Genomic DNA, 16403 nt, shown 5'->3' with positions numbered 1-16403 from the left:
TTTAGACCTGCACTGTTCACATTTGGTTGTGTTATTGTGCTTCAAGTGCTGAAACAGACTGGCAGTGTTAACTTTGGTCGCTGAAACTGTTTTTTTTCTTTCCTTTTTTTATATTTGACTTCTTTATATTCAGTTCTGAATGTCAATTTCCCAATCTAAGCGTGTTCCAGTTAAACATTTAGAGAACCCCATGCCCTAAGTTTTCTTAGTTAGCTTGTTCCTCTCAACATTTAAACATCATGGAAACACATCCACGTACAGCAGTGGGAGAGCACTGTGTGTCGGACTAGATTAATGAGACACATATAGATAGTAGCACTAATTAACTGCATTATACTAGTGCTTTTACACAGTGTTGATGTGTGGGCAGCCATCTAAAATTGTGAACTCTGGGTTGTTGAGGCTCCGCCAATTTTCCGAGTAGGAAATTTGATTTACAGGGGCATTGCATTTAAAATTTCCTACATGGAACTCTGTATATACTACGACTGTGCGGAGCTGTTTGATAATTGCAGTTAGATATGTGTATGTGCTGAACACGTTGCTCTCTAGCATAAGTTTCGATGTCTGAAATTTCTCTGTACCTTTCTCATTTTTAGATGCAGCATACCTCATGAAACTGGCTCGCTCAGTCACTTACCTGCTCACTCACCTGCTCGCTCACTCATTCATATACATACACATGTTTAGGAAATCTAAAAAAAAAGAGTGAACAATTCCGCTGTATATAATTTATTTATTTAATTGTTTTAATATTCTTATCTCATCATTAATGTCACCTTGTACACTGCAGAACCCAAACACACAATCCTGACTCTTGGGGATCTGTGGTAGTACAAGCAAAAAAGTAGAGCCCAACCATGAGAGTTAAGTTTTGGTTAGAAAATAAGACACTAGTATTGTAGAGTCAGTACTTCTGTTCAAAGCTACAGTAACTAACACAAACTTCAGCACTTGTTTGTACGAGTACATTTGGAGTAGGGGAGGAGACTAAGGAAATGTGCTGTTTCCACACACTCTACATATATTCATCAATGTCTTTTGCCTTTTGCTAAGTCTTTAAACCTAAGTAATTAGCTTGGTCTGTTTGGTGTACCTATCATTGGATTTCTTCCTGTTGCCCTGTGATTATAACCATATGCATTCCCTTCTCCTTACATGCTCTGTAAAGATAAAGTTTCACTGATATTATACCTACAGTCAGACTGTGTTCTGCTTTCTTGAGCTAAAGAAGCACAATAGACCAGTTTTACACAATGAGAGCTGCATATTCTTTACAGTCTTAACCCTCCTAACCTGTAGCCTATTGGGTACACAATTGGAATTTGCATCAGTGACTTTTTTTCCCAGATAATCTCAGCTATTTAAAAATGTCCTCATGCTTTCAAAAAATGATAACAAGTATTACTTTATATCTTTAAACTAAGCCTTTGATGACTTAGGAGGACATGTAATGATAATAGTGTGATTTTGGCTGATTTTTGAGCCAAGATTCTTAGCTGAGCTCCTGCTGATTGTTCTGATTTGTGGCTCATGTTTGTAAGTTAACCCTTTTCTAGTCTCACATTGCCAGACTCCACTATAAGAGTCCGGTTACTTTTGTCAGTGGCGCCGCTGGGGAATGGGCTTAGGACGATTCTGGCAGGGGGTCGTTTGAGTGCTATTAATATTATTTTAATAGTAGTGCCCTATGTAGCACATCCTATGTAAGCCCAAGATTTCACTCATAGCATTTTTCCACCAACGCGGAAATGGAACTGTTACAGTTCGCAAACTAAATTTGGAACCGTTCGCCGCGTTTGCACCAACATATACGGTTCGCGAACCAGAAATGTTCGTTCCCAACTGGAACCAAAGAAGAGTTGTTTTTTTTAGCACGAGCTGTGACGTCGTCCGTGGGCGTCTCGAGGTTCAGTAGCTAAGGAAAGAGCTCGAGCCTCATATACTGGTAACAGCGTTATCGAGCTGCACGCGCGGGGTCATTTTCAACGTTTCATAAAAGTAAATATTAGGAAATAAAATAGGAACATGCTGTTTTCTGCGGCTTTGACACCGTGCGCGTTGGTCAGAGCCTGCGTTACGGCTGTTCACAAGCTCGACAACATTTTCGCACGTATTATATTTCACTATGGTCTGACTCCACGGTAATCAAAAAATAAACAATGGCTCTGACTTTACCTTTGGCTCTGGCGCTGTATTCAGCCACAGTGACGCCCTCCGCTGATGACGTGTCCTCGGTGCCCCTCTAAACTTGTAGAAAGGTGGGCCGGTTCACTGGTAAGAACCAAGGGTTCAAGACTCGGGAATGGAATCAGTTCAAGAACCAGAATTATTTTGGTAGAAAAGCGCTATTAAAGGAACGCTAGTTAAGATTCTGTATTTTTGTATTCTGTACTCCCCCTACTGTTGCAGAGCGTAATTTATTTTTACAGCACTGCTTTAAAGTCGAGGGAGGAGGCCTACCGCAAAAGTTACATAAACCAGTTCCTGCAGTGCTGAGTCCAGAATAGCAACAACAGAGGTGCTATTCTATTACAGGTCAGTGATGCATCACAGTCATTTTGAATGTAATTTAAGGTAAAAACAAACAAACAAACAAACAAACAAAAAAACAACAACAACTTAGTGTTGCTTTAATGTGGCCAAGAACGGCCTTCATTTGCAAGAAATTAAATTCTATTCACATGCTGAATGAGTAGTCACAAGCATGCTATCTTGGGTAGTCTCATCCACAGATGCTCCATTGCGAGACAAGTGCAAAATCGTGGAGAGCCAATCAGAATGTGACTGGCAGAATTCTCATAGTGCAGCCAGGTTAACACACTTAGGATATCAGACTCTTCATCCAGATAGACTGTGGTATATTTGGTTGAGACTAACCTTTTACATTAATATATGGCATTTGGTAGACACTCATATCCATAGCATCTTACACTTGAAATTATGCTACAGAGGTTGGCTAATTGTTAGGTGTCTTGCCCGAGGACTCATATGATATCTGTGTTATCCATTATATACTATATATATATTGATGCTAAAATATTTACAGTTACAATTATATAGCACTTTTCTAGACACCTAAAAGCACCTCTGAACATTATGCAGTCACCTCAACCAATGCCATTGTCCGGGATCAATCTGCCATTGAAGATCCAATTTGGACTTCATAAAGAACACTTCCCTTTGAAGTCAGTAGGTTAGAACTGCAATACTGTACGTGAATGTACTGGTGTGTTTAAAAATTTAAGAAAGATTCCACAGCAATGACATTTGTTCTAGAACAGTAAATCCAAGCCAAGACTCATTTAGAGCCGGTATTTAGAAGGAAACTCACTAATGGCTACCTCTCTAAAGGGAATGCTCATGTTGAGGTTGAGCGGTTGTCTCCATTGTATGACAGGCCTTCATAGACAAAGGCCTCTTTGCATTCTTGCTAGACATTAAGCTTCATCATCTCCGAGAGCTTTGATGTATATGGCGGCGAGCTTCGTGCAGCCACACAGTCTGGGGACGGCCCGAAGAAGGACTTGCGACTGTGACGAAAGCCAGACGCACATGCACATACTCCTCTGCATCGGTGTGCATGTGAACAGCCTCCTTCTCTCCTCATTCATACTCCACAACCACAATGAGGATGAACCAATTACACGGTACTTCTCATTAAGGAATACGCTGTCGGTTCAAAGTGTGGACACCTTGACTTCCTTTAAATAAAAAGGGAGTAAAAATAAGAGATGGCTGGTGAAGTGTCACTGTCACACAGCTCCAGCGTCCTGTGGTTGTGGGTTTTGAGCCCCACATCATCTGTGAGGAGTAGGGTGTGTTCTCTGTTTTGTCTGTGTGGGTTTCATCCAGGTGTTCTGGTTTCCTTCCACAGTTCAAACATACATTAGGAGGTGGACTGGCTATGCAATGAATAAATTAATTAATACATTTTTGTTCTTATATAATAAGCGTAGACAACATTAAATATTTATTGAACATATTTTAACTGATTACTATTTAAATGTATTGAGTCATGGAAATATGAGTGATTTCAAGCATTAATCAAAGTATTATATGCTAAAAGTAAATGTGTATTCATGCTTTTGACATTTGAGTTTATGAACATAAAAATATTACGGCAACTACAGTATTTCTTTAATTTTTGAGTTCTGCTAATTTATTCATGTTTACAGTGAAGTATGAAAATCATCCTTAGCTCAGGTCTAAATTCTAACTGTAATCAGAACCCTAAGCCTAAACTGTAATATATTGAATAAGGCTGGATTTTGTGTTTGTGTAACGCTGTCCCGGACATTTGACAGCTTTGTGTATATAGAGCTTCTGTCATGCTGTATACACATGCTTTATGATAACTGCAAAACATAACAAGTCATATGGTGATAGTGTTAGGAATATCTGAGATGCTACCTTTTTGTTGTATGTGTACTCATTTGGGGGCGGCACGGTAGTAGTGTCGCAGTCACACAGCTCCAGGGGCCTGGAGGTTGTGGGTTCGATTCCCGCTCCAGGTGACTGTCTGTGAGGAGTTGGTGTGTTCTCCCCGTGTCTGCGTGGGTTTCCTCTGGGTGCTCCGGTTTCCTCCAACAGTCCAAAAACACACGTTGGTAGGTGTACTGGTGACTCAAAAGTGTCCGTAGGTGTGAATGTGTGTGTGTGTCTGTGTTGCCCTGTGAAGGACTGGTGTGGATAAGTGGTTACAGATAATGAATGAATGAATGAATGAATCTTGTCGGAAAAGCAGCAATGGCAAATGCTGTCCCCAAAGTTTTGACTCTGACCGGCCGGGTATAAAGCCCACAGTGGGTTAGTTGGTATTCATGTTGTGTCAGTTGTGTAATTAGGGAGAGTAGTAAGTCCTAGATGTAAACTGCACATTAGTGGTGAGCTGAGAATGAAACGGCTGACTTTGAGATAGATCTGCATTTGATGTGTTTGTCTTTTTCTCAGAGAAACACTGAACTCATACCAATGTGTGTCTTCTGTTTATTTCAGGGTGAGGTTTGACAGTCATTAACCCTTCGCTCACTTAGCGGTAATAATTGGAGCTCTTCTCCTGAAGCTTAAAATGGATGACTTATTTTGGAGCACCAATACTAATTCTTCTTATAGTCCATAATATTTGCACAGCAAATTAAACTGAGATAATGATTTTTTTCCCCTTCCCTGAAAGCACTTAGGTGTTAATGGTTGATTAAGTGTTCATTAAAGGGCAGCCATTGCCTGATGTAATGGCTTTTTTTTTTTTTTTGCCGCAGATAGCTAATGTGTTCTCTGTTTATGGCGGCTCCATATAATTTTCCGTTTAGATCCTATCTCAGGCTGCACCTCAAGTGAATGAGCGTATTAATGACTTGACAAAAACAGATTCCCGTCAATTGCTGTTAGGCGTGACAAAATGACAAATTGACAAGGTAATAAGCAGCTTGCACAAGGCAAGGCAGAGAAGATTTACTCCCACATTTCTCGCCGCATGCCCTAATCAAATAATTGCACAGCGCATGGTTAATGTTGCGCAAATTATGCCTGCATTAACCCAATAATGGACAGACACTGGAGACTGCCACCACCTCGAATAATGAGACTCACTTTCAGCTCCTCGTTTTATCAGTGCAGCACTCATCTCAGAGCTTCTGCGCTTGCCAGTAGTAAACGCAAAAGGGGTGAAAGTCTGTTTGTAGGTTTTGAGCACAACGCGATCCAACTGTTAGATCCTACGACTCCACCTTAGTTCCTGGGTGCATGTTGGAGATCTAAAATCAATAACAGCATCATGTGAGCTTGAGTCATCTGGGAGATAGTGTTAGGATAGACTCTTTCCAAAACTCATACAACAAACTAGGTAATACACAGTTCTCTAGAATGTTATTGTATGTACATATAGCACCTCTCTTAACTGGAGCCTAGGCATCCTGTTCACATCACGCAAAACAACTCCAGACTATTGTTCCTCCTATACACAGTTTGAATACACTGTGCATTCAGACAGGTAACATTTTGGCATCTGCAAAATCCATATGCATATGCATGAGGGTGGCTGTAGATGTTAAGCTTATGTGTGACTGTTTGACAGTGGAAGCTGATGAACCATTCTTACTCGAATGTTATGAGAGCTTCTACAGCAGACTGCTTCATGGCTTAGCAGTTGTTACTTTTCACTTCACTGCACATATTTATGGTTGTCTCTATCAGGGCAAAGCTTTCACAACTGAAGGGGTGTCCACATACTTTTGACCATGTAGTGCACATGTTTTTTGTCATGCACAGTTGATCAGTTCTATTTACTTTGTTGTCAGTTTTGATCTGATATTGTGTGGTGGACTTTGCAGGATGCAGTATTGATATGGAAGGGTTTTACACATGTCATGTCACGGCCTCAAGTGGTCCAGCTTACACAAATACCCAGTCACAAAGAGCTCTGTGGTCACAAATCATACGAGCCAGAGGATGCCTAACACAAGCAGTTTATAAGTTGGTTAAGTACATTATATAGTACACTAAGGGTGCTTTTCCACTGCATGTCCCCTACACTGTCAGAAACACTGTCACTGTGGTGGTAGCCTCTAGGGTACATGTCCTGTACCTTCAGTTAGGGAACATAATTGTACCTTATTCTATTGGTAAAATTGTGTTGATTTCATATGCACCATTTAATATGTATAATGAAAGGTTACTAATATTAAACTCTATCCAGAGAAGAGGGCGTAATGAACATAAGCGAACACAACTAGACTTTAAGACCACTGCTGTGCCTTTTTAAATGCACATTTACACTTGTTGTCCTTGTAGTGACCAATAATGTAACTTTACCTCTCGACTCTCCTCAGCTCTACTCACTGATTTATTCTTGATACATGGTTTGTTTTCCACTAGCACAGTTCCACTCTTAAATGTGGTTGATGATATTGCAAAACATAATTTCTAGCAAGAACACCGGGCTTTGGACATGATTACAACAGCTGCAGTAATGATACACATTGTGCATTTGCGTGTTGTTGTTGTTTGTTTTTTTGGAGGGACTAAACACAGCTTTGCCATTTCATTTATTTGTTTCTTGTTGCACCATCCAGCTCTTAATTGATTTTCTTTTCTGCCTTGAATCCAGAAAATGTTTGAAACATTTCAAAAGGCCATGGCATAATTTTAGTAGCTGCTATGATCTCTAATTTAGCTTAGACCATGCAGTGGAAAAGCAGCATAACTGTGTATCAGCAAGGTGAAGTTATGAGAGGGTTTCTAATAAAGTGGCCAGAATGTAATGATAAATAACCCTACTCTAATTAACATCTGTTTACATTTCTCTTTCTTTGTGTTAGCAGAAATGCCGGAATGCTTTATCTGCAGGGACGTGCAGCTGGTGGACGGAGAGCCATTGAGGAGATTTTGTGACTGCAAAAATCTCATGGCACACCACAGCTGCCTGCTCACCTGGGTCAGAAAGGTACAAAAACACTTTAACACACACACTGAGAAAGAGAGAGAGAGAGAGAGAGAGAGAGAGAGAGAGAGAGAGAGAGAGAGAGAGAGAGAGAGAGAGAGAGAGAGATGCTGACCAAGACCACATCTTTCAATGTTTAGGGACATTTTAAAGCTGATACGAAAAATGTCTATTTCTGCCATTTTATTTATACTTTCCTCTGAATGCTGTTTTTAATGTGTAAAGAATGTGTGAAAACATATCATAAGCTACCACACCACCACCACAGCACTGAATGATCCACCACCCAAATAATACCTTATTTATATTAAATATGAATAATAAACAGTTGCTAATGTAAACAACACTCTAAATGAGCTCACACAAACATGAGTTCCTCTCCCTGCACTGGAGAGAGTCTTACAACAATAACAAGCACAGTGTCAGGGGGTTAAAGGATCCCACTGTGTTGCATAATGAGGAGAAAAGGATCATTATATTTTGTTAGCCACATTAGCACATTGTTGGCACATCAGACTCCAATGCATTTCAATAATAGTCTTATTTCACTCGTTGTTTCAGCATGTTAAAGACTACAGACTTTTCCCCGTTTACAGGGTAAATATCCTGTTTAATCAAGTAGTTCTCCTTGACTGAAAATGTGAGTGATGTTTCCATGCCGCATCCAAGTCAAGGCTGAGTCCCAAATGTTTACCTACACCCTCAGTAGGGCACAGTGTTGCTTATAAAATAATGGCATCTGCACTTTCATTTTATGCATTATATGTCGAACATAGTTTTAGTCAGTTATAATGTTCACATTTCCCTGTGGAATTAGTTCACTGTCTGGGTGCTGTATTTTTAGTTTTAATACGTTGTGAACTATGTAGGAAGTACAGCAATATTTGGGACTCTTTGGGATCCTGATCTTCTCTATTGACCGACACAGACCAGCATGTTTACAAACGTGACATAGATAAATGGATATTTGTTTGATTTTAACATCTAAGTGAGCACTTAAGTGTTGAGAGAAGCAATAAAACCCTTTAAACATCACAGTTTTTATTTGAGTTTTGTGCTTGAGTAAAGAGTAGGTTCCCAATATGTTGGCTACTGTACACTGTGAGCTCACAGAAAACTCTGGCTATAAAACCTGAATATTCACTCTTAAAAAAATAAAGGTTCTACAAAGTGTTCTTTGAGCTATGTCATAGAAGAACCACTTTTGGTTCCATAAAGGACCTTGTTTGTTTAAGAAATGTGTGATTGTGAAGAATATTAGCAAAAATGGTTCTTTATGAAAGGAAAAGTGGCCCAAAGAACCTTTTGTAGCACCTTTATTTTTATGCATTGGAGTGATTTCACTGTGACCACAGGGTCAGGCCTCAAAGTTACCCCTCTGGCAGCAGTTACAAATGTGTCCTGAAGCAGGAACCAGTGGTATATCTTTTATTATACCACTGTTAGTTCCGTCCTTGCAATGTGATTGGCTGAGAGACGTTCCAGGAGTGCCAATATTACACGATAATGGCACTGTGATCGAAGCTCTTCCGGATCACTCTGCAAAATACAGGTAACCTAGCAACGATCCCAGTGCTTACAAGACAGAGCTGTGCCTGGACGATCCGGTAACACCGGTTCATTTTCTTTTTGCGCATATTATTTTGAACAGAGAAAAGGGTTACTGTGCAGTGGATTGCTATCTGCTTTCCAATATGTAAACAAAAGGAAAACAGAAATAAATAAAAAGTAATTGGCTACGTCTATGTGGTTTCTGTTGTTGTGTTTAACTCGAGTCGAGGCACGTGTTTTTCTCTGCTGCTCTCGTTCACCAGCTCAACAGCTCTGGAGCGATACTATAAAATACTCACTTTTAACTTAACCAGGACAGCAGCAGAGATAAACGCATCAAGTCAATAAAATGTAATGGTTTAACCATTGTTTACAGCGGATTCAGATCGTAGTGATACATATCATACACTAAATGATCCCAAGTTCTCTCTGTTTATGACAGAGAGCAGCTCTGAATAATACAGCCTTGGCTCGCTGGAGAGAACCAAAGTTCAGAAATCCTGTACGGGACCAACATCGCACAAGTTAAAGGTCCAGAATTCGTTGAAAAGAGTAAAAAGGAATGTTTGACTTAATGGAACTATTTTACCTCGCGGAAGGTTGATGAAAAAAATGTTCACAGTCTTCTTTATCTTAAAACCTAATAAACGGCGATAACGAACTGTGGTATAATTGCAATAATACACTCGAAGTTCATGCTGTAACATGAGATATTGGCATCGGTGTACAGATTTACGCACCATACCAGTGCCAATATCTCACGTTATAGTACGAACTTCGAGTGTATTATTCCGTGTACATGTCAGCAACAGGTGGCCTTGCATCCCCAAACCTTAGATGGCCTGTGCCTGGTTCTGGTGTAGCATCCAGCCATGCATTTCCTGAGCAGAGTTGGGTCTCATCAGGGCAAGGAGAAAGTGAGCTTACAGGGTTTTTCTAACCCCCTCACCATTTTTCTTCTTTAATTAAGGCTTGAGAGAGGAGCTGGTGGGTGTGTGTGTGCTCTCTGAGTAGTTGGAGGTGTGTGGGTGTCTTTTATCTTGTAGCCAGGGTCTTCTCTGTGTGTGTGTGTGTGTGTGTGTGTGTGTGTGTGTTGTGCGTGGTCTGCTGCTGCATTGGGTCCTGAAGGTGGAGGTGGTAGGGGGTTCTGTTCTCACCCCATGACTTAGAGGCCAGGCCCAGTGTGAGCCGACCGAGTGATGAATACACGCGGTCTATCGTCCATCACGGCCGCACCCCTGCCATCGATAGCCCGCCGCCATGATTAACTGCAGCCGATAGCTCCCATAGTTAGTTCTGTTTAATTAAACTGCGCCGGGTGCAAATACAAATGGATTCCAATCTCAGCAAGGAAAGAGAGTCGTCCTTAACCCTTTAGCTTCTCACACTTTATACTACATATTAGTATCATAACAAAGACTGAATACACGTCTTGAGTGGTTAATAATTATAGTTAATAATAGTAGTAACAACTCAGTAATAACAACAATAATAACATTAGTAATAATAACAACTCAACCTCTTAAAATGGAAGTCAGTAAATAATATTTTCTATTATATTTTTTAGACATAAACTAAGCTGATTTTAGAAACTGACCACCATTATGAACATTTCAGAGCTTTTACATATTAATGTCTTATTCAGATGTATTTAAGCTAATGTTCACTACATGTCACACTCATCTGTTTCTTTTTTAATCAACACTCCCCCAACCACCTTCCTTGGAGTATTCACCTCACTATTTTCACTGCACTATTTTCTTGATTGTTGGATGTTTTCTGTGTTCAAACACTCACTATCTTTGTTTTGTTGTACATAATAATACATTGGAAATAATTGCATTATGTAATTTAAAAAAAACAATATTGAGCTATCACTGCGGTCCTGAAATGGAGATGAGATGAGATAAGATGAGATGAGATACTGAGCTATGCAAATAGCTACATTTTTGATTTTCATTTTCTATCAGCAGGTTTGAATCTATGCGTATTTTGTTTGTTTTAATATGAAAAAAACCCAAAACTTGATATTTGATAGAAAATAAACATTTACAAAATGCAAAACCTGAATTTGCTGCATGCCTGAGCACTTTGCTTTGCTTGCTGTACATCTTTTTATTTTCTACTTAAACTGAATGTGTACAGACTTTTTGTCTTGTCATTTTTTCCTGAAACAATAGAATACTGCTGTTACTTACAGCACACAATTTAATTCTCTGACATATTTTAAGAAAATCCAGAAATATATAAAACATATTTGAGGATGTGAGTAGGTGATATGGAAATACTGTGCTATTTGTAAGATATTTAAGATATTTTTGTGCCATTGAGCCATGCCCAAAATATAGTTTATATAAAAATGACTATGCTGTGGTTATAGCCTACGATACCTGGCTATAATAAATAAGTTAGACCATTGGGTCCTCATATAAAACACATTAATTTCATATTATTGCATGTATGGTTATTGAATAATGAGTCTTAGGATTAATAACATAATAATTATTCTGAAGTTTGAAGGCTTAGGGGGGCTTGAAACTAGTCTCAAACCTTCAGAACTTTGGAACAGTAAAGCATCATTGGGAATTGATGTAGACGCACTGGCTCTTACCTAGAGGCGCAGTTTTAATTGCTGCGATAGAAAAGTTTCTTGGGCGCAATGTATCTCCATCAGGAATGGAAGAATGCACGGGCAAGAGATTAAAAAGGGAGGCTCCCCCGTATGTTTAAATAATGGTGGTAATTATCAGGACCTCCCAGTATGAAAGTCTATAAGCTGAATAAAATGAGGGAGGGCGACCCTCTCTTTGATTGTGTTTTTCTCTGTTATAACACAGCGCTGTTTAGACTGCGCCTGCAATCTGCCAACACAGCCATCGCTTGTCCCAACAGTTAATACTGCTTTACAGGCTTTGGGTTTTTAGATGCTGTACAGCCAGAAAGTCTCGCGTAAACCCTGTTTATGCAGCAGCCTTTCCATAAACACACCCCTCTCTGATGCTCAGACCACCACAAATCCCACCAGGCTTTTCCAAAACAGTTCCACACACAGACAGCTCTTGCTTTGTTTCTGTCTCTCACCCTGTCTCTCTCTCTCTCTCTCTCTCTCTCTCTCTCTCTCTCTATCTATCTATCTATCTATGATTTCTCTATGCATTATCCTTATATATCTGTCTTTATATTTTCTTGCTCTCTTTTTATATCAGCATCCCTCTCTCTCTCTCTCTCTCTCTCTCTCTCTCTCTCTCTCTCTCACTCACACACACACACACACACACACACACACTGGACGGCCCTATTGTTTTCCACAAGAAATTGAAACCAGCGGATCTCCTCGGTCATCATGCCTCAACTATTCCCAAACAGAGCTCTCAAATCCACAGCCAGATTACCCTGATCAAAAGGAACATTTTTCCACCAAAGTGACAAAGACCGTCAAAGGATTTGTCTTCAGTTTATAGCCTGCTTAGCCCATGCTGAGAGACCCATTTTTGTTCTCCCCCTTCAGAAATAAATGTACTTCTTTATTACTCTTGCAGGAGTAATATATGACATACTCCCTGCATAAAACACACATATAGTTTATGGACTTTTAACATCTCTGTGTTATGTATTTGGAAGAGAAATTGCAGCAGCGCTTTGTGGATCAGTTTGAGTTCAGCATTCACAGTACAATACCAGTGTCAATTGTTTTTTATTGGTTTAAAAATTACTAACATTATAATAAATGCACATTTAAAAAAAATAAAACAGTTTTTAAGTGTATGACTGGGTTAACATATATATTTCCAAAGCTCTTCTTGAAGAGGTCCTGTATATACAGTTCCCATCAATACCTTCTTTAGCAAATCCATCCTCTATTCATTCAAATCAGCTGCTGGTGATGGAATTTAAAATTGCAGTGCAGTGGTTTGGTTGCAGCAAGAAGTCAGGAACATAACAGTGGACTTCCAGCCAAGTCATAACAAGAGAACACTTTTTATTATTATTTTATTTTATTTTTCCTCCTCAAATTATTTTCCACCAATTTCACCCATTGGTGACACACAATGCAATCCACCTGGAAGGGTGAGGGCCAGCACATGCCTCCTTCAAGACAACTACTGCTAACACAAATCCAGTGGACAGCTCAGCAGACTTGAAGGAGAGTGCTAACCGTTCAGATCTGTTATGTCAAATAATAGACACCACACTGGCTAGCACCATGCTTGTGATAAGGGCATGAGGCAATGCCATTCTACCCACTCAGAGTGTATAGGCAGTGGTGTTCTCTAGGACTCCCAGCCTCAAATAACTAAGGCATCACCAGGGATCAAACCATTGATCTTCTGGTGATAGGGCCTGTTCTTAGAGAGCTAGGACACTCAGATTTTCCATGCCATGTTGGTGCGTTATTTCAATACAATACGGTGCTTGGGAAAACAGTGGAAAATTCAACAAGCGAAGGACTAAAAAGGCAACAGTTCCCCTTGAAACAAGGCATAGCAAAGCAGTAGACTTCAATAGTGGAGTGGAAGTATGCAGCTGCTGTTGCTTTCACTGGGCATTAGGGATGGGAAAAATGGATACATTTAGCTCAGACACAGCTCCTCTCCCTGTGCTGAAGAGAGTCTCACAACACTCAGAAACACAGAAGTCCACTGCCTTTTTTGTGCCAGTGGCATACAGGATCTCACAGCGCAGCATAATGAGTAGAAAAAGGCTGTTGAACTCTGTTAGCCAAATTAGCATTTTCGTTATATGGTCTAATGGAAAACTGTTAGCACATCCGACACTAATGCGTTTCTCTGCCCTTGTGACTAAATCTAAGTGAGTTATTCATACACAGATCATATATAAACTAGCATGTAATATGTGGCTTTAAACACAAACCACAAATTCTTTTGTCCCTGTTTACATTGTCCCTGTGCTCTGAGAGTGGAACGGATTCTTCAAAGACAATGTTTTATCTCAACTGTTTGCATAAACTATTTCTCTGATTTGGCTTAAAGATTAATAAAGTAGTTCTCCTTGGCTGAAAACGTGAGATGATCAGTGAGAGATGACTCTATGCTACAAGGAAGCTATGGTCAAGTCCCAAATTTCTCCCTACACCCCTTGTAGGGCACAGTGTTGGTCAATACATAGAGGTTTCTGCACTCATCTAATGCACGGTGTGTCAAAAATAATTTGTAGTCAGCAAAAAGATTCATGCTTCTGTGTCTAAATAGTGTCTAATTACTGTTTAGGTGCAGTGTTTGTAGTTTTATTATCTGTGGTATGCACTATGTAGGGAGTACAGTGCTATTTTAGGATGCAGCCAGAGCTCCTGAACAGACGTGAAACAAATAAATGGGTCAGGGATCCACAGTTATTTCTTTAATTTCAGTGTCTGAATAAGGGGCAAATATGTTGACAGAAACAAACAAACAAACAAAAAACCCATTTAAATATTGAAGTTTTTATTTGAGATGTGTGCTTGAGTAATTAGTAGGTCCCCAATATGGCGGCTGCTCTGCACAGTAACGTCAGCTGCAACCCATGGATAGCTGCTCTAAATCACATTATTATTTATTTTACTGTTCACAAGAACCTCTTAGATTTTACAGTGTCATTGCCATTAAGTTGCATGGTTAAAAGAAATTAACATACCACCTGTAGTGACAATGAGTGAACATTTTATAAAGAATGGACACATAATTCATAGTGCACAGAAATAATTCTTGCATTAAAATACATTAAAGTCTTCTTCTGTAAGGTTATCATTTTGGAGATACAAGGATTTCTCATGATAGAGTGATAGAGACCTTAAGGAGATTATATTTACCTTTGTGTGTGTGCGTGTGTGTGTGTGTGAATGCTAAAATAAGGTTGCCTTCTTTCCTGTGGGTGTTAGACTCCTTGAAGTGCACACACACACACACACACACACACACACACACACATTGGGCTGCTGGAATGCTCTCATCCTCCCCTGCATGTCTCTCTCTCTCTCTCTCTCTCTCTCTCTCTCTCTCACTGCCTCTGTGAGTGTGTGAGGTGGGAGAGTAAAGGCCTCAGTGTGTGTCTCAGAGTGTCCAGCTGAAATCAGTGATTGACCTGTCACTTCTCGTCTGATAGCCATCTCCCCGAAAGCAGGTCAACCGCACACGCCTAAAGTGCCTCTTAACCGCATTTTATGAAGCCAGAAAATGTAATCCAATAACCATTTGACTCGTGAGTGCTCTGTGCCGCGGTTACTGGCCACAGCCTGTGCTGTTACTACTCTTAAAAGCAGCTTAGGTACAGAAAAAAAAAGATGAGGAAGAAAAGCCAGAAGGAGCTGCTTATCTAATGTCAATGTGAACATTTACTGAGCAGCTGCGGTGGCACAACTCTGGTATAGATCCTTCATCTGAAAGCATAGACTTCAGAGATTTCTTTCGAGTGGTCAGATTAAGTTTCTGATTTTCATCATAGTTCATTTGCTGGGATGTGTACAGAGTCATTCAGAAAGGTTTGACTCTCTTCACTGTGGTAGAGTTTAATGAGTCCGACTCATTAACGACATGGTGTTGGTGATTGGACCAAATATAAAAAGCGTCTCAAACACTGTGATTATAATTATTACCCAAAACAAGCAATGAGTTACATATTTTACTCAAAATCCATTCCTGTGATTCATACAATGTGTATTTCACATGCGTCCACCTTTGTAGGGGTTCTTTCTGATGTCTATCCATTGTCATAACCCTAACCCTAAACCCAATCCTATGCTTCAGAATCTCAGAAGAAGTATAGGGCTTTCTTTTCCAAGTTGTGCTAAGAGTGGTCTTCTCCCACAACATTCTTTCCTTCGTTTAACTACATAACAGACAGTTATTGGGTTAAGTAACAACAACAGCAACAACAACAATAATAATAATATCCAATTTTATCTATATTATTTATATTAATATTTATTTAGTGCTTTTTTATGAATGCAAATCACATACTTTAATGGTTTAGTGAGAGGAGCAATACCACTGGAGGTTGTTTAGTGATCACAAAATGATCATAAAATAACAAAACATTTCTAAATATAAAATATAAATCTTATGCATACCACTATAAAATAAGACTACATTTATAAAGGTTTATTAATGGTTTAAAAATCAGTTTATTAATCAGGTAATAAACACCTTAAAAATTAATAATCATTTGTATCACAGAGCTAGAAAGTAAAACAGTGACTAATACTGAAAGTGCCAGGGAACTGTCAAGATTCTATCTGTGTTATAAATGAAAATGAATGAATTTTAATGTGTTTACAACCTAATTAATAACCTTTAATACACCATTTGTAAACCATCTATAGATCTTTATAAGTATAGTCTTATTTTAAAGTGGTGCCCCTTTATAGAATATCTGCCTTGCTCCTTTTATTTATTAATTGTGAAATATACTTTTAAAT

General features: G+C 39.4%; 1 protein-coding gene across 3 annotated transcripts in view; it reads left to right on the top strand.

Annotated features, from left to right (window-relative positions):
• The window catches only part of LOC136692419 (uncharacterized), a 178086-nt gene that overhangs the window by 17183 nt on the left and 144500 nt on the right, over positions 1 to 16403 (top strand). Inside the window, exons 1-2 of one of the 3 annotated variants that reach the window (XM_066665799.1) lie at positions 2252 to 2538; positions 7323 to 7444. In XM_066665799.1, the coding sequence (XP_066521896.1) occupies positions 7325 to 7444 (120 nt within the window). In that variant the 5' untranslated portion in view covers positions 2252 to 2538; positions 7323 to 7324. Of the gene's footprint in view, positions 1 to 2251; positions 2539 to 7322; positions 7445 to 16403 lie in introns of those variants that run through there. The other 2 variants (XM_066665798.1, XM_066665797.1) reach the window with 2 other exon arrangements.

This window comes from Hoplias malabaricus, chromosome 3, assembly GCF_029633855.1.
Source record: "Hoplias malabaricus isolate fHopMal1 chromosome 3, fHopMal1.hap1, whole genome shotgun sequence".
In the NCBI taxonomy this organism is placed as follows: Eukaryota; Metazoa; Chordata; class Actinopteri; order Characiformes; family Erythrinidae; genus Hoplias; species Hoplias malabaricus.
This window is presented reverse-complemented; position numbering and strand designations above follow the sequence as displayed.